A 24,527-nucleotide genomic window follows, 5' to 3' on the forward strand; every position below is an offset into this window, starting at 1 on the left:
TGACTGTCTACTCTATCTATTCCCCGGATCATCTTATAAACCTCTGTCAAGTCGCCCCTCATCTTTCTCCGTTCCAATGAGAAAAGGCCTAGCACCCTCAACCTTTCTTCGTAAGACCTTCTCTCCATTCCAGGCAATATCCTGGTAAATCTCCTTTGCACCTTTTCCAAAGCTTCCACATCCTTCCTAAAATGAGGCGACCAGAACTGCACACAACTCCAAATGTGGCCTTACCAAGGTTTTGTACAGCTGCATCATCACCTCAGGGCTCTTAAATTAAATCCCTCTGCTAATGAATGCCAGCACACCACAGGCCTTCTTCACAGCTCTATCCACTTGAGTGGCAACTTTCAAAGACCTATGAACATATACCCCAAGATCTCTCTGCTCCTCCAGATTGCCAAGAACCCTACCATTAACCCTGTATTCCGCATTCATATTTGTCCTTCCAAAATGGACAACCCCACACTTTTCAGGGTTAAACTCCATCTGCCACTTCCCAGCCCAGCTCTGTATTCTATCTATGTCTCTTTGCAGCCGACAACAGCCCTCCTCACTATCCACAACTCCACCAATCTTCGTATCGTCTGCAAATGAAATGAAAATCGCTTATTGTCACGAGTAGGCTTCAAATGAAGTTACTGTGAAAAGCCCCTAGTCGCCACATTCCGGCGCCTGTTCGGGGAGGCTGTTACGGGACCTTTTTACTGACCCAACCTTCAACTCCCTCATCCAAATCATTAATGAAAATCACAAACAGCAGAGGACCCAGAACTGATCCCTGTGGTACACCACTGGTAACTGGGCTCCAGGCTGAATATTTGCCATCAAACACCACTCTCTGACTTCTATCGGTTAGCCAGTTCGTTATCCAACTGGCCAAATTTCCCACTATCCCATGCCTCCTAACTTTCTGCATAAGCCTACCATGGGAAACCTTATCAAATGCCTTACTAAAATCCATGTACACTACATCCACTGCTTTACCTTCATCCACGTGCTTGGTCACCTCCTCAAAGAATTCAATAAGACTTATGAGGCAAGATCTACCCCTCACAAATCTGTGCTGACTATCCCTAATCAAGCAGTGTCTTTCCAGATGCTCAGAAATCCTATCCCTCAGTACCCTTTCCATTACTTTGCCTACCACTGAAGTAAGACTAACTGGCCTGTAATTCCCAGGGTTATGCCTATTCCCTTTTTTGAACATGTTAAACTCTGTGCCACCGTACTGCCCTACCCCGCCTTCTGTCCTTCCTGCTTTCGCACTGAATTTAATGTTTGTTTCATCCTCATAATTAATTTTGCCAAAACAGTCCTGTGCCCAAGACAATGACTACTGTGGTCCACACTGCCAGTATTTCATTAATACCGGTTTCAGAATTTACACAATAGGAACTGACTTTTAATAATAATAATCGCTTATTGTCACAAGTAGGCTTCAATGAAGTTACTGTGAAAATACAAAATTATGAGGGACATTGATAGAGCCTTTCCCCGGAGTAGAGGGGTCAATAACCAGGAGGCATATGTTTAAGGTAAGGGGCATAAGAGGGGATTTGAGGAAAAGCTTTTTCACCCAGAGGGTAGTTGGAATTTGGAACTTGCTGCCTGAAAAGGCAGTGGAGGCGGGAATCCTCACAACATTAAGAAGCATTTAGATGAGCATTTGAAATGCCATTGCGTACAAGGCTATGGATCAAGTGCTGGAAAATGCGATTAGAATAGAAAGCTTCTTGATGACTGGCAAAGGCACACTAGGCCAAAGAGCCTCTTTTTTTTTTGTGCTGCAAAACTCAATGATTCTGTGACTCATGAGCAGAGAATGGCACTGTTTAAACAGTTTGGATTTTTACCTTTCTTTTCTCAAATTATCAGGTATCCGCAAGGACCGTAGAGGCGGGAGGATGCTGAAGCACAAGCGGAGGAAAGATGAGAAGGACCACATCATCAAAAGTACCGGGGTCACCAGCAGGCCAACCTCCAGCAGCGTAAGCCCGGCACAGAGGAATGTTAAGCAGAACTCACTGATGGGCATGACATCGGACGAGATTCTCAGCACCCTGATGGAGGCCGAGCCTCCCATGGTTTACTCTGAACATGACCCCAGCAAGCCCTTCACTGAGGCGTCCATGATGACTTTGCTAACAAACCTGGCTGATAAGGAGCTGGTGCACATGATCATTTGGGCTAAGAAGGTTCCAGGTAGGACCACATCGTTTTGGTTGTCTCTTGATTGATTTTCGTAACTTGCAACAGCTAAGGTACAAGCACATCACATGAGCCTACACAGAGCTGACATGTAATAGCAGTGTCAGAACAAAGTACAGATAAATTAATAATTTCAAATATAACCTTCATTCAGATATTTGACATTGTTCCAAGATTGCCTCAATGTTCCTTTGTGCCTTTTCTATAAAGATTCAGAAATGAAAAAAATATAATGAAGATCGCTTATTGTCACGAGTAGGCTTCAAATGAAGTTACTGTAAAAAGCCTCTAGTCGCGACCTTCTGGCGCCTGTTTGGGGAGGCTGGTGCGGGAATTGAACCCGCGCTGCTGGCCTGCCTTGGTCTGCTTTAAAAGCCAGCTATTTAGCCCTGTGCTAAACCATCCCCTAAACCAAAGAGAGATACACTTTGAATCAACTTACCTGACAAGATTGTCTCTGCCAGAAAAACCTCAGACTGCTTCAGTCCAGTGGGAATCAGAAATAATTTCTGATCAGACTTTGATGGTTAAACATCTTTTTATTGTTTTGAACACAGTATCAGCATCTCTCAAAGAGAATGCGTGTGTTTGGTTTGAAACGGAGCGAGTAAAATGACAACACGTTGCTATGGTGTAGGTAGCGAGTCATGTCCAACCATGCAAAATCGAGAGATGTGTGAGGTGCATAGCACATGCAACATAGCAAGTATAGGTTTGACATTGTAACAAAAATGAACGGACATCAGAAAATTAACCTTATACTGAGGGTAGTATTCTCTGCCACAAACCCCTGCTGAAATAATTTTAAAGGAATTAAAATGGAGCGGTTCATGTGGAGGCAAATGCCTGCACTGATTTGATGGCCTGTTTCACTGTTTGACGATTTATGATTGTGTGTCAGGTAGCGTTGCCCTGCCTCCAAAGCCCCAATATCCCACCTGTGTAGCTATGTATGTCAGACACTGGCAGCAGCGAAGGATTGAAAGCCTTTTTCTGTGTTGTGAACTCTCTGCTTGATTGGTTTTTACAAATGGTTTCTGTAATTCTTGTGCTGAAATGCCTGGCTGACTGCGAGACGTTTTGGCAGGTATTGTAATTTCATAGGATTTGTGGGAAACCAAGGACAAGGAGAAGAGAAATATTAAGACCCTTGGTCATGAAAAGTACCCATTTGCCTGGTCGATTATGTGCTGGAATGTGTTGCCATGCCACTTGGATGTGTCACGACCGGGCACAAATCACATTCGAATTTTATTGCTGAACCTCCTCCCCAAATAAAACCTGATATCTAAGCCCTTCTTCATCAATACGGTCAAGCATCTGACTTGCGTATTGTGATGCTGGAGTCAATATGAGACAGTTCAGAGAGGAGAGGGTAGCACAATTGAGAACCTGGATAGCTGCAGTAGGCTAAGAGGTCCAGCTTGTTAATTCCAAGAATTGGACATTGAGGAACAATGGGGTGAATTTCCCCCAGCAGGATTCTCTGTTCCGCTGGCAGCGCACCCTCACCCATGGGTTTCCCGGCGGCACAGGGTTGGCCGCAATGGAAAATCCCATTGGCCGGTGGCGGGAACAGAGCCCGCTGCCTGGACAGCGCGCCACCGAGGAACACTCATCAGAGGGACTGGAGAATCCAGCCTATTGAGTCTGAAGCTAGACTCTATCTTAAAACAGGTTTATTTCCAAAAACACAAAATAAAGTCACAGACTCACCCAGACACCCAAAGGTTTATATAGCCTTGCAACTGTTCCCTAATCATTCCCCAATGGGGAACAGCTGTGCTTATTTACCAAATTGAATGTATTTTATTACAACCCAATTCAACATTAACACTGTGAATCTTTGTTTATAACTGGTGTCTATGTGATCGATTGGGACAACATTCATGGAAACTGAGCCCCAGTGAGCACACTTCAGAAGTTAATCCATTGAGCAGGAAATGCTTTGGAACATGCCGAGCATCTGTAAAATGCTGCATAAATGCAAGTTTAATTCCTTGTAATCTATTACATGACAGAATGTAACACAATTAGATGTATTTCTTTCATTTCCCAATTGTAAATTAATAAATCAAAATTGTGCACCTTGGCACGACCAGAGATGTTAAACTGTGAAATTAAATAGTCAGTGGGGGTGGATTCTTGCTGTGAGACTTGAGGGAATAGTTTGAAAAAGCATGGGGGTGGACCATACTAGATCTGGGAATGTTTGAATGCATGGAGAACAAAATATATCGCTTTCCCCTACACTGTCATCTCCTGTTGTCCCAACGGCATATGCTTGGGTGCTTGTGCCAAAGAAGGCTTCAGGAGTGGATAAAATTGGTAGGCTTCCAACAAGTGCCAAGAAATTTACCTCCAAACAGTAACCACAGCTCCCTCAGACTATAGACTCTCTAGAATTTCCAGTTTAACTTCAGCCCCTCCTACCTCAAACTATTTTGGCCACCACCCTGGTGCACTGAGGCACCTTCTCCTCCAACTGGATCACCATTTGCTAAAATTGGCAGTGGGCTCCAGTTGCAAACTGAGACAGCAACTGGAGGAGATCCAGTTCTTGGCAGCCTTTCTAATGTCATCCAGCAGTCATCCCGAAGCTCCGTTGATTTGTGTTATTAATAACTGTGGCAGCGTCTGTCTGTTTTGTGGAAATATCCTTCGTGGAACTGGCCTGCAGCCATTTTCTGACTCTTTATCATTGGCAATCGAGAACTGCTTCACTCAAACTTATCTTTCCTGTCCTCCATTTTCCATTGCTTGCTGATGATGCAGCCACCACAAGTTCATTTGCCGAACTCTGGGAAATAATGATGGATTCACCAACGCAATTTACCAGCATCATAACTAAAGAAACTTGCATTTATATAGCACCTTTTGTGACCACAGGAACTCCCAAAGTACTTCTTGCCAATGATGAAAAGTGTGAAATACAGCCAATTTTACACATAACAAGCCCCCCCCCCCTCCACTCCACCACCAACAAACTGTTTTAGTGACCCTTTCTGATGGATAAATATTGACCTTGGAAACCAACTCTTTGATGAATGGTGCCATGGGATCTTTTAACTTCACTTGAGGGGACAGAAGAGCCTTTGGTTTTACATCTCATTCGAGAGAGGGAATCCCTGACAATGCAAGATTTAGTGTCACACAAGATGTTTTGCTAAAGTCTCCGGAGTGGGTCTTGACCCCTCAATTGTCTGGTTCAGGGGCGAGAGTGCGACCACTGATCAAAGAGGATACCTAAATTCATCCAGTAGGGAATTCGGTGATGGCGGAAGTGAATTATAACAATCGCTACAATCCTCCCCCGAACCCTCCAGAACATTTCACCAGGGTGAAAGTTGGCTCAGAGTGGACAACACAGGGTAGGAATGTACTGAATTTGCTTTCCCATGTAAGCGTTTTATGGTGATGTTCGCAAGATCACAATTCAGCCCAGGATGAAAACAGGGCCTTTCAGCCCACCACTCAGCCTCCCAGAATATCAGCTATGCCGTCTTCTCACTGCAGCAACCAACTGTTGCTTAAGTGAGACAAATTTTCTGGCTTTAAGCAACCTGCTGATTCCAGATTCTCACCTTTTGTGTAAAGGAATACTTCGCCCAACCTTTTTCAGTGCCTTTTTAACCTTCTCCACTGATGTAGAATCATAGAACCAGAAAATCATAGAACCACTACAGTGCTGAAGGAGGCCATTTGGCCCATCAAGTCCGCACCGACCTTCTGAAAGAGCACCCTAACTAGGCTCCCGCCCTATCCCTGCAACCCCATAACCTCACCTAATCTGCACAGCCCTGGACACTAAAGGCAATTTAGCATGGCCAATCCACCTAACCTGCACATCTTTTGACTATCACACTAGTTTACTATCTCAATTCCTACTCAATATCTAGCTGCATTTGAGTAGGACATACTCACTGCTGTGTGGGACTGAGGCGAGTATTCAGTTTGTTGAAGGGATTTTATTGATTGGTTTGGCTTTCAGAGTTCATACCAACACAAATGTGAATGAATAAAGCTCAAGTCGTCAATACTGAATCACAAACTGAACAGTACTGCAGGAACTGTACATCAGCCATATTGAAGGCCTCTGTCCCCACTCTGAACCGTGAGTGCCTGAATCAGTTCTTCACAGTTAGAGCCTTCCCTCTGACTTGTGCTTGCCTGTAGTGAATTGGGAGTGGAGTCTTTCAAAATGGCTTCTGGATTCTGCTGTCTCTATTATTGTTACACCACAGGTTAAGCTCCTCAACATAAGGACCCTCACACCACTTAACAGGAGTGATCTACAGCACTATAGAATATCTAAAGCAAGGTCTCAAACTTGTAAACACCCAATATTCCATTTCTCCCTATCCTATGGCTCTCTATTGTGATCCGCATCATCGTGTGGTAACACTTGTAACCAGAAGAAGGTATTTGGCCTTTCTGCTAGCGAGGATTCACCACACCAGCTTGAACAAAGAACAAAGAAAAATTACAGCACAGGAACAGGCCCTTCGGCTCTCCAAGCCTGCGCCGATCCAGATCCTCTATCTAAAACTGTCGCCTATTTTCTAAGGATCTGTATCCCTCTGCTCCCTGCCCATTCATGTATCTGTCTAGATACATCTTAAATGACTCTATCGTGCCCGCCTCTACCACCTCCGCTGGCAATGCGTTCCAGGCACCCACCACCCTCTGCGTAAAGAACTTTTCACGTATATCTCCCTGAAACTTTTCCCCCCCTCACCTTGAACTCGTGATCCCTAGTAATTGAATCCCCCACTCTGGGGAAAAAGCTTCTTGCTATCCACCCTGTCTATACCTCTCATGATTTTGTAGACCTCAATGACGTCCCCCCTCAACCTCCATCTTTCTAATGAAAATAATCGTAATCTACTCAACCTCTCTTCATAGCTAGCGCCCTCCATACCAGGCAACATCCTGGTGAACCTCCTCTGCACCTTCTCCAAAGCATCCACATCCTTTTGGTAATGTGGCGACCAGAACTGTACGCAGTATTCCAAATGTGGCCGAACCAAAGTCTTATACAACTGTAACATGACCTGCCAACTCTTGTACTCAATACCCCTTCCGATGAAGGAAAGCATGCCGTATGCCTTCTTGACCACTCTATCGACCTTCGCAGCCACCTTCAGGGTACAATGGACCTGAACACCCAGATCTTTCTGTACATCAATTTTCCCCAGGGCTTTTTCATTTACCGTATGGTTCGCTCTTGAATTGGATTTTCCAAAATGCATCACCTTGCATTTGCCCGGATTGAACTCCATCTGTCATTTCTCCGCCCAACTCTCCAATCTATCTATATTCTGCTGACAGTCCCCTTCACTATCAGCTACTCCACCAATCGTAGTGTCATCTGCAAACTTGCTAATCAGTCCACCTATACCTTCCTCCAGATCATTTATGTATATCAGAAACAACAGTGTTCCCAGCACGGATCCCTGTGGAACACCACTGGTCACAGTTCTCCATTTTGAGAAACTCCCTTCTACTACTACTCTGTCTCCTGTTGCCCAGCCAGTTCTTTATCCATCTAGCTAGTACACCCTGGACCCCATGAGACTTCACTTTCTCCATCAGCCTACCATGGGGAACCTTATCAAACGCCTTACTGAAGTCCATGTATATGACATCTACAGCCCTCCCCTCATCAATCAACTTTGTCACTTCCTGAAAGAATTCTATTAAGTTGGTAAGACATGACCTTCCCTGCACAAAACCATGTTGCCTATCATTGATAAGCCCATTTTCTTCTAAATGGGAATAGATCCTATCCCTCAGTATCTTCTCCAGCAGCTTCCCTACCACTGACACCAGGCTCACCAGTCTATAATTACCTGGATTATCCCTGCTACCCTTCTAAAGGGGACAACGTTAGCAATTCTCCAGTCCTCCGGTACCTCACCCGTGTTCAAGGATGTTGCAAAGATATCTGTTAAAGCCCCAGCTATTTCCTCTCTCACTTCCCTCAGTAACCTGGGATAGATCCCATCCGGACCTGGGGACTTGTCCACCTTAATGCCTTTTAGAATACCCAACACATCCTCCCTCCTTATGCCGACTTGACCTACAGTAATCAAACATCTATCCCTAACCTCAACATCCGTCATGTCCCTCTCGGTGAATACAAATGCAAAGTACTCGTTAAGGATCTCACCCATTTTCTCTGACTCCATGCATAACTTTCCTGCTTTGCCCTTGAGTGGGCCAACCCTTTCTCTAGGTAGCCTCTTGCTCCTTATATATGAATAAAAGGCTTTGGGATTTTCCTTAACCCTGTTTGTTAAAGATATTTCATGACCCCTTTTAGCCCTCTTGATTGCTCATTTCAGATTGGTCCTACATTCCCGATATTCTTCCAAAGCTTTGTCTGTCTTCAGTAGCCGAGACCTTATGTATGCTTCATTTTTCCTCTTTGCTAGTCTCATAATTTCACCTGTCATCCATAGTTCCCTAATCTTGCCATTTCTATCCCTCATTTTCACAGGGACATGTCTGTCCTGCACTCGAATCAACCTCTCTCTTTAAAAGCCTCCCACATATCAAATGTGGATTTACCTTCAAACAGCTGCTCCCAATCCACATTCCCCAGCTCCTGCCGAATTTTGTTATAGTTGGCCTTCCCCCAATTTAGCACTCTTTCTTTAGAGCGACTCTCGTCTTTGTCCATGAGTATTCTACAACTTACGGAATTGTGATCACTATTCCCAAAGTAATCCCCTACTGAAACTTCAACCACCTGGCCGGGCTCATTCCCCATCATCAGTATGGCCCCTTACCGAGTTGGACTATTTACATACTGCTCTAGAAAACCCTCCTGGATGCTCCTTACAAATTCTGCTCCATCTAGACCTCTAACACTAAGTGTATCCGAGTCAATGTTGGGAAAATTAAAATTTCCTATCACCACCGCCCTGTTGCTCCTACATCTTTCTATAATCTGTTTACATATTTGAACTTCTATATCACGCTCGCTGTTGGGTGGTCTGTCATACAGCCCCAACATTGTTACCGCACCCTTCCTATTTCTGCCCATATCGTCTCACTGCTCGAGTCCTCCATAGTGCCCTCCTTCAGCACAGCTGTGATATCCTCTCTGACCGGTAATACAACTCCTTCACCCCTTTTACCTTCCTCTCTATCCCTCCTGAAGCATTGATATTCTGGGATATTTAGTTGCCAATCATGCCCTTCCCTCAACCAAGTCTCAGTAATAGCAATAACATCATACTCCCAGGTACTAATCCAAACCCTAAGTTTATCTGCCTTACCTACTGCACTTCTTGCATTAAAACAAATGGATCTCAGACCACCAGTCCCTTTGCTTTCATTATCTGCTCCCTGCCTACTCTTCCCCTTAGTCACGCTGACTTCATGATCTAGTTCCTTACAGGCTTTAGTTACTACCTCCTTACTGTCCACTAACCTCCTCATTTGGTTCCCATCCCCCTGCCACATTAGTTTAAACCCTCCCCAACAGCGTTAGCAAAAGCACCCCCAAGGACATTGGCTCCAGTCCGGCCAAGGTGTAGACCGTCCAATTTGTAGTAGTCCCACCTCCCCCAGAACCGGTCCCAATGTCCCAAAAATCTGAACCCCTCCCTCCTGCACCATCTCTCAAGCCACGCCTTCATCCTGCCTATTCTTTCATTTCTACTCTGACTAACACGTGGCACTGGTAGCAATCCTGAGATTACTACCTCTGAGGTCCGACTTTTTAACTTGGCTCCTAACTCCCTAAATTCTGCTTGTAGGACCTCATCCCATTATTTACCTATATTATTGGTGCCTATATGCACCACGACAACTGGCGGTTCACCCTCTCTCTTCAGAATGTTCTGCAGCCTATCTGAGACATCCCTGACACGTGCACCTGGGAGGCAACATGCCATTTGGGAATCTCGTTTTCGACCACAGAACAGTCTATCAACTCCCCTTACAATTGAATCCCCTATGACAATAGCACTTCCACTCTTTTTCCGGCCCTTCTGTGCAGCAGAGCCAGCCACGGTGCCATGAGCCTGGCTACTGCTGCCTTCCCCGGGTGAGCCATCTCCCCCAACAGTATCCAAAACGATATACCTGTTTTGGAGGGAAATGACCACAGGGGACACCTGTCCTGCCTTCCTGCTTTTGCTCTGCCTTTTGGTCACCCATTCCCTTTCTCCTTCAGCAATCCTAATCTGCGGGGTGACCAATCCGCTAAATGTGCTATCCACGACCTCCTCAGCATCGCGGATGCTCCAAAGTGAGTCCATCCGCAGCTCCAGAGCCGTCATGCGGTCTAACAAGAGCTGCAGCTGGACACACTTCCCCACACGTGAAAGAGTCAGGGACATCAGCCATGTCCCTGAGCTCCCACATTGAGCAAGAGGAACATAACACGGGTCTGAGATCTCCTGCCATTTTTAATCTTAAGCTTAACTTAGTCCAACCATAATATCAAATAATAGATAAATGAAAAAGGAAAAAAAAATTGTTACCAATCACGCGATAAAAAGAAATAGAAATAGAAACCCTTACCTTATCAACACACAACAGTCTTTTTTTTTTGTTAGAGGAGGCGGGCGGGTGGGCGACACTACACGTGTAGTGTCTCGGGTCTAGCCGCTGCCCAAATATATCAGTTCACTCACCTTCCCAGAGCGCAATTCAACCGCTCCCACTCAGCTCCTCCCACGCACTGCTCCTGTAAGGTAAGTTTTTGAAATAGGAAACTTACCTTCCCGACAGCCCTCTGGTTACTGCTCTCGCTGCTACCGCTGAACAACTTGGTTTAATGTAATTATGCAGTTCTCGGTGGCAGCACCTCTGGCCTCTTGTGCAGAGCTGCTCTCATACAAATGCTTCACAGCTCCAGGGTCCCAGGTTCGATTCCCGGCTGGGTCACTGTCTGTGTGGAGTCTGCACGTCCTCCCCGTGTGTGCGTGGGTTTCCTCCGGGTGCTCCGGTTTCCTCCCACAGTCCAAAGATGCGCAGGTTAGGTGGATTGGCCATGCTAAATTGCCCGTAGTGTCCTAAAAAGTAAGGTTAAGGGGGGGGTTGTTGGGTTACGGGTATAGGGTGGATACGTGGGTTTGAGTAGGGTGATCATTGCTCGGCACAACATCGAGGGCCGAAGGGCCTGTTCTGTGCTGTACTGTTCTATGTTCTATGTGGAAAGATCATGAAACAGCATGGGAGTAGGATTAGAATGCGTGAGATATTAAAGGTATTGGGGAATGAAAAGGTGGGTGAGATTAGACTGGGTGGCGCATGTGGAGAAACATATTCGGCAGATAGAAAAGTTATGAAGAGAAATTGAGGCTTATCTGAGCTGAAGATGCCAGGGAAGGCCAAGAGTAGGCCATGGGCTTTGTTGTGTTCATTTGCACACCCTATGCTCTTTTTGTTCAGGTGGACTCAAACTGAGGTATTTTGTGCTGAAGGGTCACAGTACATTCATTGTTTGCATGCTGATACAATGGAGATCAGCTTAAAATAATCCACATGGAGTGGAGAGTAGGGAAAATGTGATTGCCCACCATTTCTACATTGAAGTCAGTAGAAAGTAAAACAGGGACAGGGGCGGTAAAATGGATGGTTGATCTGATCCCATTAGTCCCTCCCAGGGGTAGTGGAAAAGTTAGGGTTAGGTGCAGGAGCACAGACATCGGGGGGGGGGGGGGGGGGGGGGGGGGGGCTGGTTTGCAAATCATTGAACGTGGCAGGACAGGTTGAGGAACTAGTTAAAAAGCCATGTGGGGTCCTGGGCTTTATAAATGCAGGCACAAAGTACAAAGCAAGGAGGCTACGATGAACATTTATAAAACCCTGATTCAGCCTCAACTGGAGATTTGCATTGAATTCTGGGCACCAGTCTGAAGGACCGATGTGAAGACAGCAGACAGAATGCAAAGTCATGAATTCATCGGGGGGCACTGGTACCGGAATTAATCCGTCGGGGGTTCTGGTACTGGAGGTCGTGGTGTCCATGGACATGGAGAATGCATTTGATTGGGTGGAGTGGCAGTACTTGTTCGAGGTTTAGGGAAGGTTTGGGCTTGTGCCAAGATTTGTGGCATGGGAGCGGTTGCTGTATGAGGCAGCAAATGCGAGTATGAGGACAAATAATATGAATTCGCGGAGCTTTGACTTTCACATGGTTACAAGGCAGGGGTGCCCGTTGTCGCCGTTACTGTTTGCGCTGGCCATAGAGCCGTTGGAGATGGCTCTCAGGGGGTCGGCGGAGTGTCAGGGGATTATGAAGGGACAGAGGGAGCATCGGGTGTCGCTCTGTGCCGATGACCGCTTGCTGTATGTTTCAGATCCATTGAAGAATATGGGAAGGATTATGGGCCTGCTGGGGAGGTTTAGACAGTTCTCGGGATACAAACTGAATGTAGGGAAAAGTGAGGTATTATCGGTGAATGAATTGGCACAGCGGGCTAATATAGGGGGATGCCATTTACGGTAGCGAGGGATAGGTTTAGGAATTTGGGGATTCAGGTAGCGAGGGAATGGACGGGGTTCCATTAATTGAACTTAACGAAGCTGGTGGAGGAAGCTAGGGAGGATCTTAAGAGGTGGGATAAACTGCATTTAAAACTGGTGGGAGGGTCCATGTGGTGAAAATGAATATTCTGCCGAGGTCCTAGTTTATTTTTCAGGCTTTTCTGATCAAAGGCCTTTTTTCAGAAATGGAACACGATCATTTCGGACTTTGTATGGACGGGGAAGGTGCCGAGGGTGGGGAGGACCCGGCTACAGAGGCAGAGGCAGCAGTGGGGGGGTTGGAAAATCCCAGGTTGCTATTTTTAAATGACGCCCATGCAGCTGACGATGTTCAAATGAGGGCACTAACGAAACTTATGATGCACAATTTTACTGGGCACTTTACATCCCTGCCCTCCACTTAAAATCTGGTGTGTGCTCGGCAGAAACGACTGCCCTGCTCTCGTTTAACCATCAATTTGTTGTGAAAAGTTGAAAGTGGGATTTCCACCACTCAGGCACAGCAAGTCCTGCCTCAGGGAGATGCCTTGCAACCATGCAGGCGGCCAACAGCTCTGTAGTCCCAGCAGCGCCAGTCCCCAATGGAGATCATTGCTGGGGTCGAACATCGTGGTAAGTGCCCTACAAATATGGCAGGCTAGCTGAGGGAGGTGGGAGTGGCTGGGTTTGAGAGGATGTGAGGGTGGGGCGAGGTTAAAGGGGAGTGTAATCTTGGGGGAGAAGATATTACTAATTGGCACAAAGGACCCACAAAGAGGTCCCCTCACCCCCTTGCCCAACACAAACCTGCACAACTGAAGCTGCCAGTCTACCCATTTGGCATAGGCCTACCCTGCTGAGAGAAGAACAGCAGCGGGGTGGGCTGAGGCCCTTCAGTGAGCATTGATTGGCCATTTGAGGGCATCAGTAGGCCCAGGGTGGCCCTCCTGTTGCCTTCTTTACTTTGGGGTGAACCACAAGCTGTTTCTTATATCGCCCAAATGACCACACAACCAATATGATAGCTCAAAAACACAGTTTATTAATAACACAAGACGTGTATCTCTATGCAATAATACATGCGGCTCCGTACTAAATTACACCTAACGACTAAGATGACCTTTACTTAACTGTGAGTGACCAGCACTGTCCGAGATAAGGCCGTTATCCGGGTCCATGTGGTCGGTTTGGAAGTTGTTGGGTTCGTCTCAGCTGGGCTCGTCCTTCAGGAATGGTCGTGTGTCCTTGAACTTGGTTGTTCTGCTACAGTTGGTCGCACACAGGACGGTCCCAAAAGAGATCGATCTCTAGTGCGCAGGGCTTTTTATCCTTCGTCGCTTTTGCGCCCTTTTGGGCGGCCCTTACTCCAGGTCCAATAGATAGGGTTTTCGATCACCCTCATCGATCTCAACCAATTAGGGGGAGGATACCTCGATAGCTGGGCGGGTCCTAGCTATCATTGTCCCAGGCATGTAGGCCTTTCCAATTAAGGGGGTAGGGTGGTGCTGGTTAGTCTGCTACTGCTGTAACATGTTGATTCAAACTCTATTGTCCTGGGGGAAATGGTGATCGACTCTTAATGGATATAAGTTTCGGCCAAGTCTGGTTTCTTTGTGCAATACACAGAGGCTGTGTACCTGTCTGTGTCCCAAATTGACCACAATTCCCATTGTCCTTTGCAGGTGGCCATTTTACATGGCTTCATTCCGTCCTCTTGATCCTGAACACGAAGCGCGGTGGATCACAGTCTTGATCCCATAGTCTATCTTATCAAGCCGGCCACTGGTCAGTCAGTTCAGGTCCTACTCTACTCTGTCCTAAATTCATTGTACAATTTTACCTAATTTATTAATATTACATACATCCATTGAAACAATTCACTACTAATAGCTATTTCATTCCTAAAATTGGATCCATATAAAACATTTTAACTTAAATTAACATATAAAACAGTTGGTTTCTAACTAAACTTTCTAAACTACACTCATGCTGCTGGTTTTACCTGAAGAACTTATCTATAACACAAAATCTAGAAAACGTAAACAGCAGCAGCACATTCTTTCGCCTTACCGCATTTCATTGGTACAGAGGTATTAAGGGTCCATTTAGCAGCGGTTGTCACAGTTTTGTAAGTTGTACATTCTTAGTAGAGCTCTGTTGGATTCCAAAGAGGGGGCTCGAACTGTGTATATAGGGGGCTGGGAGGCTTTTGCCTTCCATTTACGGAGTTTGAATGTGAGGACTATACTATAGATTACTGCAATCAGGAGGAGGGTCTCTATTGAAATGAAATGAAATGAAAATTGCTTATTGTCACGAGTAGGCTTCAATGAAGTTACTGTGAAAAGCCCCTAGTCGCCACATTCCGGCGCCTGTCCGGGGAGGCTGGTACGGGAATCAAACCGTGCTGCTGGCCTGCTTGGTCTGCTTTAAAAGCCGGCGATTTAGCCTTGTGAGCTAAACCAGTATGTATACTGGTATGTATACACAGTATGTATAACCAGTATGTATGAGAGTGGGTTTGATTTTGCAATGCCTTCCCACCAGGTGGGGGTTTCAGTCTCTATCTCTAACAGTAGTTGTGTGATATCCTGACTGGAGGTGGTCTGTGGGGTGGTGTCGCTCGGGGCTGGTTTAGGTCCTACTCTAATTATGTGTGCTGCCAAATGACCTTCAGTGGGTGTCCCGGGGTAATTTTGTCCGATCCTTATTGTGTTCCCTGCAATTTTATTTAAACATCCAATTTCAGGGCACCCTTCATTAGTAAGTTCCCACCAATCTTCTGTTCCGGTTATGCTAATGTAGCATTCTGATGTGGAACTGTTGGGCTTTCTGTAAATTGTCCGTTGGTTATTGCACCCAAATATGATGCTTCTGTTCTTAAGCACCAATAGGGTGCCACCCTCACATTCCTTTGCATATGGGGGATGGTACCACAGACCGCAGGGCTGTGGAAAGTCTTGGGTATCTTGTGCTTGGAGTCCGGTAAGTGCGGCCATTATCCAGACGAAGATCATGGGGGCTGGGTTTATCTTGCGGTGTCAGGTTTCCATGTAATCCTGGGGAATCAAGCACAGTATCATGTCAGCATTGTTGGTTAATATCTGTGTGTGTTAGTCTCTCTCTCTTAGTTCCAATTTCTCTTTATGATTGTCACCATGTATGACTCCCCCATTTTGTATTTTAAAAAAAATTTGGAGAGGTACGAATCCAAGTGTCTCAATTCAAGTATTCTGGGGCACGATTCTCCGCTCCCCATGCCGCGTGGGAGAATCGTGGGAGGGCCCCCCCCGACTAATTTCACGACCCCCTGGTGCCTCCCGCGATTCTCCCACCCCCCTGCTCGAAAGAATCGCCGCTCGCCGTTTTTCACGGCGACCGGCGATTCTCTGACCCGGATGGGCCAAGCGGCCTGCCGTTCGCGGCCGTTTCACGACGGCGGCAACCACACCTGGTCGCTGCGTCGTGAAAGCTCTGTGAGATGCCCGTTTGGGGCTTGTAGGGGGCCTGGTGGGGAATGAGCACCACAACTGTGCTCGGGAGGGGACAGGCCCGCGATCGGTGCCCACCGATCGTCGGGCCGGTGTCTCAGTCAGACGCACTATTTCCCCTCCTCCGCCCCACAAGATAAAGCCGGCATGTCTTGCGGGGCGGCTGAGGGGAAAGACGGCCACCACGCATGCGCGGGTTTGAGCTGTCAGCCGTCGTGACGTCAGCCGCGCATGCGCGGGTTGGAGCCGGCCAACCTGTGCATGCGCGGCTGACGTCACATAGGCGCCGCCGTCGCGCCACTCTCGGCGTGCCGCCCGGCGGCTGAGAGTTACGGAGCGCCGCTCCTATCCCCGCCGGGAGGGGAGAATAGGGGGCGAGGAGCGACCATCCCGATTTTTCCCGGGAGCGGAGAATCGCGCCCCAAGTGTCTCACAGCTTGAGTGGTCGATGTGAGGAGTGGGCGGATGCTTTCTTCGACCATTCTCCATCTTTACTAGCAACCGTGGGAGGTTGAGGATTTGCTTAACCAGCCGAATTTCAGTGCGGCCAGTTTTATAAGTTTTGTCCCAGGGGCTCAGAAGTAGCAGCAGTGATCAGCAACCATTGTGTTTCAGTGTTAACGGCATTTGGAGGTGACCCGAAGGGGTCTGAAAGAACAGTGGAAGAAAGAAGAGTTTAGATTTGGAGCGGGGAGGAAGATTCAAGACCTGCCAAAAGCAGCAAAAGGGTGTGGAAAACCATTCCAGAGAGCATAATGTGAAACACAGCGTGCGTATGGGTCGCTGCGGGACAAGAATGGGTGGGATCCCTGTGTGGGGCGGGGGTTAGTGCCGTTACAACACTACCCGAGTGTGATTGACTGGTTAATTTTGGGGCCCTCAGGTAGGGCGGGGATCAGTGCTGTGACTCCCTATCTGGGTGATCGGGATGACCGGAAAGAATTTGCAATGCCTTCAGCTGCCATTGGTCAGTAGACCGTGTCTGACGGTTGAATCAGAGGAGTAATTACGGCTGCATAACTGAGTGTCGGGCCAACATAGATTAAAACTATGTGTTGGAGAGAAGAGGAGGTTAAAACAAGATGACCATAAGACCATAAGACCATAAGACATAGGAGTGGAAGTAAGGCCATTCGGCCCATCGAGTCCACTCCGCCATTCAATCATGGCTGATGGGCATTTCAACTCCACCTCCCAGCATTCTCCCCATAGCCCTTATGACGGGCCGGCTCCATCAGAAATTTGGACACCTTAATTCTTAGACAGTGTCCCTTTCTCACCATCTGGACACCTCAAATATTTGGGTGCATTAGTTCCGTTAAATAATTTCCCAGAAGGGGCTCATCCCATAAATCATCACCACCTCCTGGTTGGCAGACACGTGGGACAGGCGTACAAGGGTTCGAGAAAATCCAAGGCGTTGTTCCGGGGCGAGGGTAGCTGATGGTGGGGAGGTCGCTAGGGATGGTAGTCAAATCCGGGAGGTTCTCATCAGAGTCAAGTTCAAGGTTGAAACCTGTGAGTATGGGCGGAGTCGAGGGGAGAGTGTCGTCCTGAGGGGGGAGGGTTGGAGCGGGCATCGGGCTGAATCGTCAGTGGGCAGAGCATCATCCTCTCTCATCACCAAGGCTAACTGGTGGGTGTGGCTACGTTGTGATCCATCGAGTTTGAGTTGGTTGATGTGGAACCAACCAGTCTTACCGCTGGGGTACGCTATCTTGTACATAGAGGGGATTACTTTGTCAGAGATGGAGTAGGGACCTGCGGATTTGGGGGCTAGGAAGGAACTGGGATTGTACAACAAGATCATAACTTGTTGGCCGACTGTATGCTCTATGGGTGAACCTTTTTGTCAAAGCTGGCTTCACTCTGCTTTTTCCTGGCGCCTAGTCGGACAGCAGCAGCTAGCTGTGCCGCTTTAATGTTCTCTGTGACCTGTTGGACTGCTTTTTCATGGGTGAGGGCGTTTACGGTGGGATTTGCCAAATTGAGCCCTAATAAACATTCAGTGCCTTTCATGGGTCTCCCTGTCATAAGGGTGTGGGAGGAGAAACCTGTGGAACTGGAAACTGTGTTCCTGATAATCATGAGAGCAAAGGGTAGTACCGTGTCCCAAGTGGAATTGTTCTGCTGGACCGTCTTCCTGATGGCCGTTTTTAAAGTGCGGTTCATGCGCTCTACTATGCCGCTGGACTGGGGGTGGTAGGCTATGTGGAACTTCTGTTTGATACCGAAAATGGTCATAACATTTTGCATTACTCTGCCGGTGAAGTGGGAACCTTGATCTGACTCAATGCTGCGTGGAAGACCCCAGCGTGTAAATATCTGCGTGCAGGGGGGAGGGGACCAATGTATTAATTTGCAGATTTGTCCAGGGGCCTTCTACAGGTCGGGCGTATCTTAATTGTTCCTTCTTTGCATAATGTTCTGGATTGTTCTGGGCGCAAATGAGGCAATTCACATCATAATGTGTGACATCACTTTTTAATTTGGGCCACCAGCACAAGGGTCTTAAATGGGCAATAATTGTGTCTATTCCCTGATGTCCGTGTCCGTCATGGAATTGGTAGATTAACTGGTTTCTGTCTTGGGTGGGGACCACATAAATTCCATCCTTTAACACTATTCCGTCCTGTATTGTGAGTGTGTCCTTCCATTTATCATAGGGGGCCGGGTAGGTGCCGTTCAGTACCTGTTTAAGGGAGTCGTCTGCTTTCTGTGCCTGAGATAAATCCTCAATATTGGTTTGGGAGGCCTGGATTGAATGTATCTGTTCACACTTGGGGGGGTTGCCAGAAGTGGCCAGTGCATGATGCAGCTTTCGCTAAGGCATCGGCCTTGCGATTCCTGGGGGTGGGGTGGTGCGATGATGGCTCTTTACTTTAATGATGCCGTATGTGCGGCCGGTGGCTTTCTTAAGAATATGTTTCAGGAGAGGGGCGGAGGGTAGGGGTTTTCTGTTGGCGGATACAAAACCTCAAGATTCCCATAGGGTAAGGAATTCTGTTGCAAACATACAAGCTGTCTGAGTGTATGTCCACAGGCGTTGGAAAGGAGTCTGGGTGGTTAATTACATAAGCCATGGCTGCCAGTCCGGCTGCCTGAGAACCCAAGTGGCCGGGTAATTTTAAAGATACCTCTTCTCGTGGGCATCCCTGTGAGTCCTCCATGTAAATCCTGCATTCTGTGATTCTTACTCCATCCTAGAGTGGAGTAGCCATCTATGTAGATCTTTGCTCTGTCTCCTGTGTCTTGGGAACTTTGTGTCTCACCGTTTACACGCGGTTGTAGCGATTTGGGAACAAAGGGTCTTGTGGGGTGTGTGGCTGCAATTATCTGGCATTCGTGTGGGGTCCCTGCGTATTGTAAATTGTCTGCTAAGAACGTGTGGGTCTTGGTGCGTTTCACAGAAATATCCCTGCCTTGTAATAAGAGTGTCCAGCGAGCTGCTCTGATCTGGCTAACTGAACCATCCTTTAGTTTGCCGTCTAACAACAGTTGGGTGGGAGTGTGCTCAGTTAATATCATGACTGGGTTGAGGCCTGTAATGTAGGCAAAGTACTGAACTGCCAAATGTACCATCAATGACGACAGACGAGAGTGGGAAGAGTAGACTGCGGCTTTAATCAGCTAAAAGATACCTGCTGCAACCGGGCCCCAGACTGAAGGCAGGGCTGGAGGTTAGCCACCTTTATACTTGAGCCCAAGGGGCGGAGCCACAGGCGGAGCCAGCAGGGACAAACCCAGACATGTAACAAACAGTAAGAACAATAAGTACAATAAGTAAGAACAGTAAGTACAATATAATACAGTGCTTTACCACATTCACCCCCTGTTAAAAAAGAGTCCGGCGGGGGTGAAGTGGACGGGTTGAATTAGAAATCGAGTCTGTCGGGGGCTTTGACCTTCCCCTGTGATCGCCTGAGTCCCGGCTGTGGTGAGGACACTGGTGTTGGATGAAGTGTTGAGGCCTGCCTATCCAGGAGCGCGTCGTCTTCCGGATAAGTAGCAACGGAGGGAGACGGTGTATAGTCGTGAGTAGCAACGGAGGGAGACATCGGGGGTAGTGGTGATGGTCGCTGGGGAACCTGCGGCTGCCATGTCCCGAAGGGAGACTGTGTCCTCCCGCCTGTCATGGTGTGCCACGTAGGCATATTGGGGGTTAGCATGGAGGAGAAGGACCCGGTCGATCAGGGGATCCGACTTGTGACTCCTCGTATGCTTCCGGAGGAGGACGGGCCCTGGAAGTGTCAGCCAGGACGGGAGTGAGACCCCTGAGGTGGACTTCCTGGGGAAGACAAACATTCTCTTGTGAGGTGTTGCATTGGTGGCGGTACACAGGAGCGACCGGATGGAGTGGAGTGCATCTGGAAGGACCTCCTGCCAGCGGGAGATAGGGAGACGTCTAGACCGTAGGGCAAGAAGGACGGCCTTCCAAACCGTCATGTTCTCCCTCTCCAGCTGTCCGTTTCCCCCGGGGGTTGCAGCTGGTAGTCCTGCTTGAGGCGATACCCTTGCTCAGCAGGAACTGACACAGCTCATCACTCATGAAGGAGGAACCCCGATCGCTATGGATGTAAGTGGGAAAACCGAACAAGGTGAAGAGGCCGTGCAGGGCCTTGATGACTGTGGCAGAGGTCATGTCAGGGCACGGGGTGGCGAAAGGGAAATGTGAGTACTCATTAATGATGTTGAGGAAGTACACATTACGGTCAGTGGAGGGGAGGGGCCCTTTGAAATCGATGCTGAGGCGCTCAAAGGGGTGGGAGGCCTTTACCAGGTGTGCTCTGTCTGGCTGAAAGAAGTGTGGTTTGCACTCCGCGCAGACCTTGCAGTCCCTGGTCATGGTCCTGACCTCCTCGATGGAGTAAGGCAGGTTGCGGGCCTTGATAAAAGGAAAAAAACCGGTGACCCCCGGGTGACAGAGGTCATTGTGAAGAGCCCGAAGTCGGTCTACTTGTGCACTGGCACATATACCGTGGGATAGGGTATCTGGGGGCTCATTGAGCTTCCCAGGTCGATACAAGATATCATAATTATAGGTGGAGAGTTTGATCCTCCACCTTAGGATCTTGTCATTCTTGATCTTGCCCCGCTGTGTATTATTAAACATGAAGGCAACCGACCATTGGTTAGTGAGGAGAGTGAATTGCCTGCCGGCCTGGTAATGCTTCCAATGTCGCACAGCTTCCACAATGGCCTGGGCTTGCTTTTCGACGGAGGAGTGTCAAATTTCGGAGCCCTGGAGGGTACAAGAGAAGAAAGCCATGGGCCTGCCCGCCTGGTTGAGGGTAGCGGCCAGAGCAAAGTCAGACGCATCGCTCTCCACCTGGAACGGGATGGACTTGCCTACTGCGTGCATCGTGGCTTTGGCAATATCTGCCTTGATGCAGTTGGAGGCCAGGCGGGCCTCAGCCGTCAGGGGAAAAAATGGTGGATTTAATGAGTGGGCGGGCCGTATCCGCATAATTGGGACCCACTGGGTATAATAGGATAAGAACCCCAGGCATCTCTTCTGGGCCTTGGGGCAGTGGGGGAGTGGAAGTTCCAGGATGCATGCGGTCGGGATTAGGCCCTAGGACTCTGTTTTGTTTTCCACAACGTAGCCAAGGATGGCTAGGCAGGTTGTGGGGAAAACGCTTTTTTCCTTATTGTATGTGATGTTAAGGAGCTTGGCGGTGTGGAGGAAATGTTGGAGGTTAGCATCTTGATCCTGCTGGCTGCAGATGGTGGCATTGTCCAGATACGGGACGATGGCCCGCAGCCCATACTGGTCAACCATTTGTTCCATCTCCCGTTGGAAGATCGAGACCCCATTGGTGATGCCGAAGGGGACCCTGAGGAAGTGGTAAAGGTGGCCATCTGCCTCGAAGGCAGTGTATTGACGGTCCTCCGGGCTGATAGGGAGCTGGTGGTACGCAGACTTCAAGTCAATAGTGGAGAAGACTCGATACTGCGCAATCTGATTGACCATGTCAGTTATGCGGGGGAGGGGGTACGCATCGAGCTGAGTGCACCAGTTGATGGTCTGACTGTAGTCGATGACCATCTGGTGCTTCTCCCCAGTTTTGATGACCACCACTTGGGCTCTCCAGGGGCTGGTACTAGCCTCAATGATCCCTTCCCGCAGGAGTCACTGGACCTCCGACCTGATAAAGGCCTTGTCCCGGGCACTGTATCGTCTGCTCCTAATGGCGATGGGCTTACAGTCCGGGGTGAGGTTAGCAAAAGCGGGGGTGGGGCGACCTTAAGGGCCGAGAGACTACAGACGGTGAGAGAGGGCAGGGGTCCATCGAACTCCAAGGTAAGACTTTTGAGATGGCATTGGAAATCTAGACCTAGTAGTAGGGCAGCGCAGAGTTGGGGGAGGATTTAGAGCTTGAAATTTTTGTACTCGACGCCCCGTACTGTAAGGGTTGCGACACAGTACCCACGAATTTCCACGGAATGTGATTCGGAAGCCAGGGAGGTTTTCTGGGTCGCGGGTAAAATTGGGAGGGAGCAGCGCCTTACCGTATCTGGGGGAATGAAACTCTCTGTGCTCCCGGAGTCGAAGAGGCAGGTCATCTCGTGGCCATTGATCCGGATGCCCATCATGGATTTAGCGAGGTGATGAGGTCGAGATTGGTCGAGGTTGATGGAGGCGAGCTTCGGAAGGTGGTGGGCTGATCGAGGGTAGTGGAGGCCAGCGTACGATCTAGTGGGCAGGGGTTCCAGGAAGCGGCGGGGTGATTCCAAGATGGTGGCCCCCGCGGGTCGCATGTGGCAGGTGGCATCGAAGATGGCGGCCAAGATGGAGGCCCCCACGGGTCGCTGGTGGCGGGTGGCATCGAAGATGGCGGCACGTGGCAGATGACGTGGAAGATGGGGGCGATCCCCATGGGCTACATGCAGCATTGCTGGGTTTAGAAACAGGTCCGGCCTGGCAGACTTTAGAGAAGTGGCCCTTCTTTCCACACCCATTGCACATTGTGCTCCTCGCTGGGCAGCGTTGTCTGGAGTGCTTACCCTGGCCACAGAAGTAACATTTCGGGCCTCCGGAGTTGGCGGGTCGATGCGCGGCACAGGCACGCGGCGCCCCTGGGTCAGGTGATGGCGGCGCCCACGATGTCCACAAGGGTGCCACGTGGTCGGAGGTGTAGGCATCCATGTTATGGAAAGCCACTTCCAATGAGTCCGAGAGCTGTATTGTGTCTTGGAGATCGAGTGTACCTACTTCTAGTAGGCGCTGGCAGGTGTAATTAGATTTTTAATGCCTGCGACATAGGCGCCCGGATCAGCAATTTGGTGTGCTTGACAGCCGATACTGCCTTACAACTGCAGTTCCCGCTGAATACCTACAATGCACGCAGAAATTCAGCTTGCGACTCTCCGGGGCGCTGTCGCCTCGTGGCAAGGAGATGCCTAGCATACACCTCGTTGACCTCCTTAACATACTGCATCTTCAACGGCGTTATCGCATTCTCGTACATGGTAGCGTCCCTGATAAGAAGGAAAACTTGCTGTTTCACCCGGGAGTTGAGGACTCGCTGCTTGTTGGTCTCAGCGACGGCGGAGGAATCGAAGCAGCTTAGCCAGTGTTCAAATGTGGCAGTGACGTCGGCTGCTTGGGGGTCCAGCTCCAGGCGATCAGGCTTGAGCGATGGATCCATCTTTAAATTTTAGCTGATTAAATTGATGTACCATCAATGACGACAGACGAGAGTGGGAAGAGTAAACTGTGGCTTTAATCATCTAAAAGATACCTGCTGCAACCGGGCCCCAGACTGAAGGCAGGGCTGGAGATTAGTCACCTTTATACTCGAATCCAAGGGGCGGAACCACAGGCGGAGCCAGCAGGGACAAACCCAGACATGTAACAAACAGTAAGAACAGTAAGTGCAATAAGTAAGAACAGTAAGTACAATGTAATATTGTGGTTTACCACACTGCCCAAAAGACTGCAAGCAAGTGTCGTTCACAGGCAGAGAATCCTTGTTCTATGGGGTCTAAAACTCTAGAGGCATAGGCTACCAGTCCTAATCAGTCATGGTGTTCCTGTAGGAGCACTGCTGAGAGGGTTTGGTCAGTGGTTGCTACTTCTATGGCATAGGGCAAGGCGGGGTTGGGAACTTATAAAGCGGGAGCTGTACCTCGGGCAAGTTTTAAATCATCTATGGCGCCTGTGTGCTGGGAATGCCAATTCCATGGGGTGTTTGTTTTCAGAAGCTCTGAGAGCGGGGTGGCCTTTGTGGCAAAACCGTCGATATAATTTCTGCAGTATCCCACTAAACCTAAAAATGAGCGGAGTGCACTTACATTATGGGGCAGGGGCAAGTTCACAATGGAGTCAATGCG

General features: G+C 48.6%; 1 protein-coding gene across 4 annotated transcripts in view; it reads left to right on the plus strand.

Moving 5' to 3' along the window:
* esr1 (estrogen receptor 1) overlaps window positions 1-24,527 on the plus strand; it is a 447,574-nt gene that overhangs the window by 195,228 nt on the left and 227,819 nt on the right. For all 4 annotated transcript variants that reach the window (XM_038805682.1, XM_038805662.1, XM_038805671.1 and 1 more), the window contains one exon: window positions 1,879-2,205. In XM_038805682.1, the coding sequence (XP_038661610.1) occupies window positions 1,879-2,205 (327 nt within the window). The remainder of the gene's footprint in view (window positions 1-1,878; window positions 2,206-24,527) is intronic.

The sequence above is a fragment of the Scyliorhinus canicula genome, chromosome 1 (assembly GCF_902713615.1).
Source record: "Scyliorhinus canicula chromosome 1, sScyCan1.1, whole genome shotgun sequence".
Lineage (NCBI taxonomy): Eukaryota > Metazoa > Chordata > Chondrichthyes > Carcharhiniformes > Scyliorhinidae > Scyliorhinus > Scyliorhinus canicula.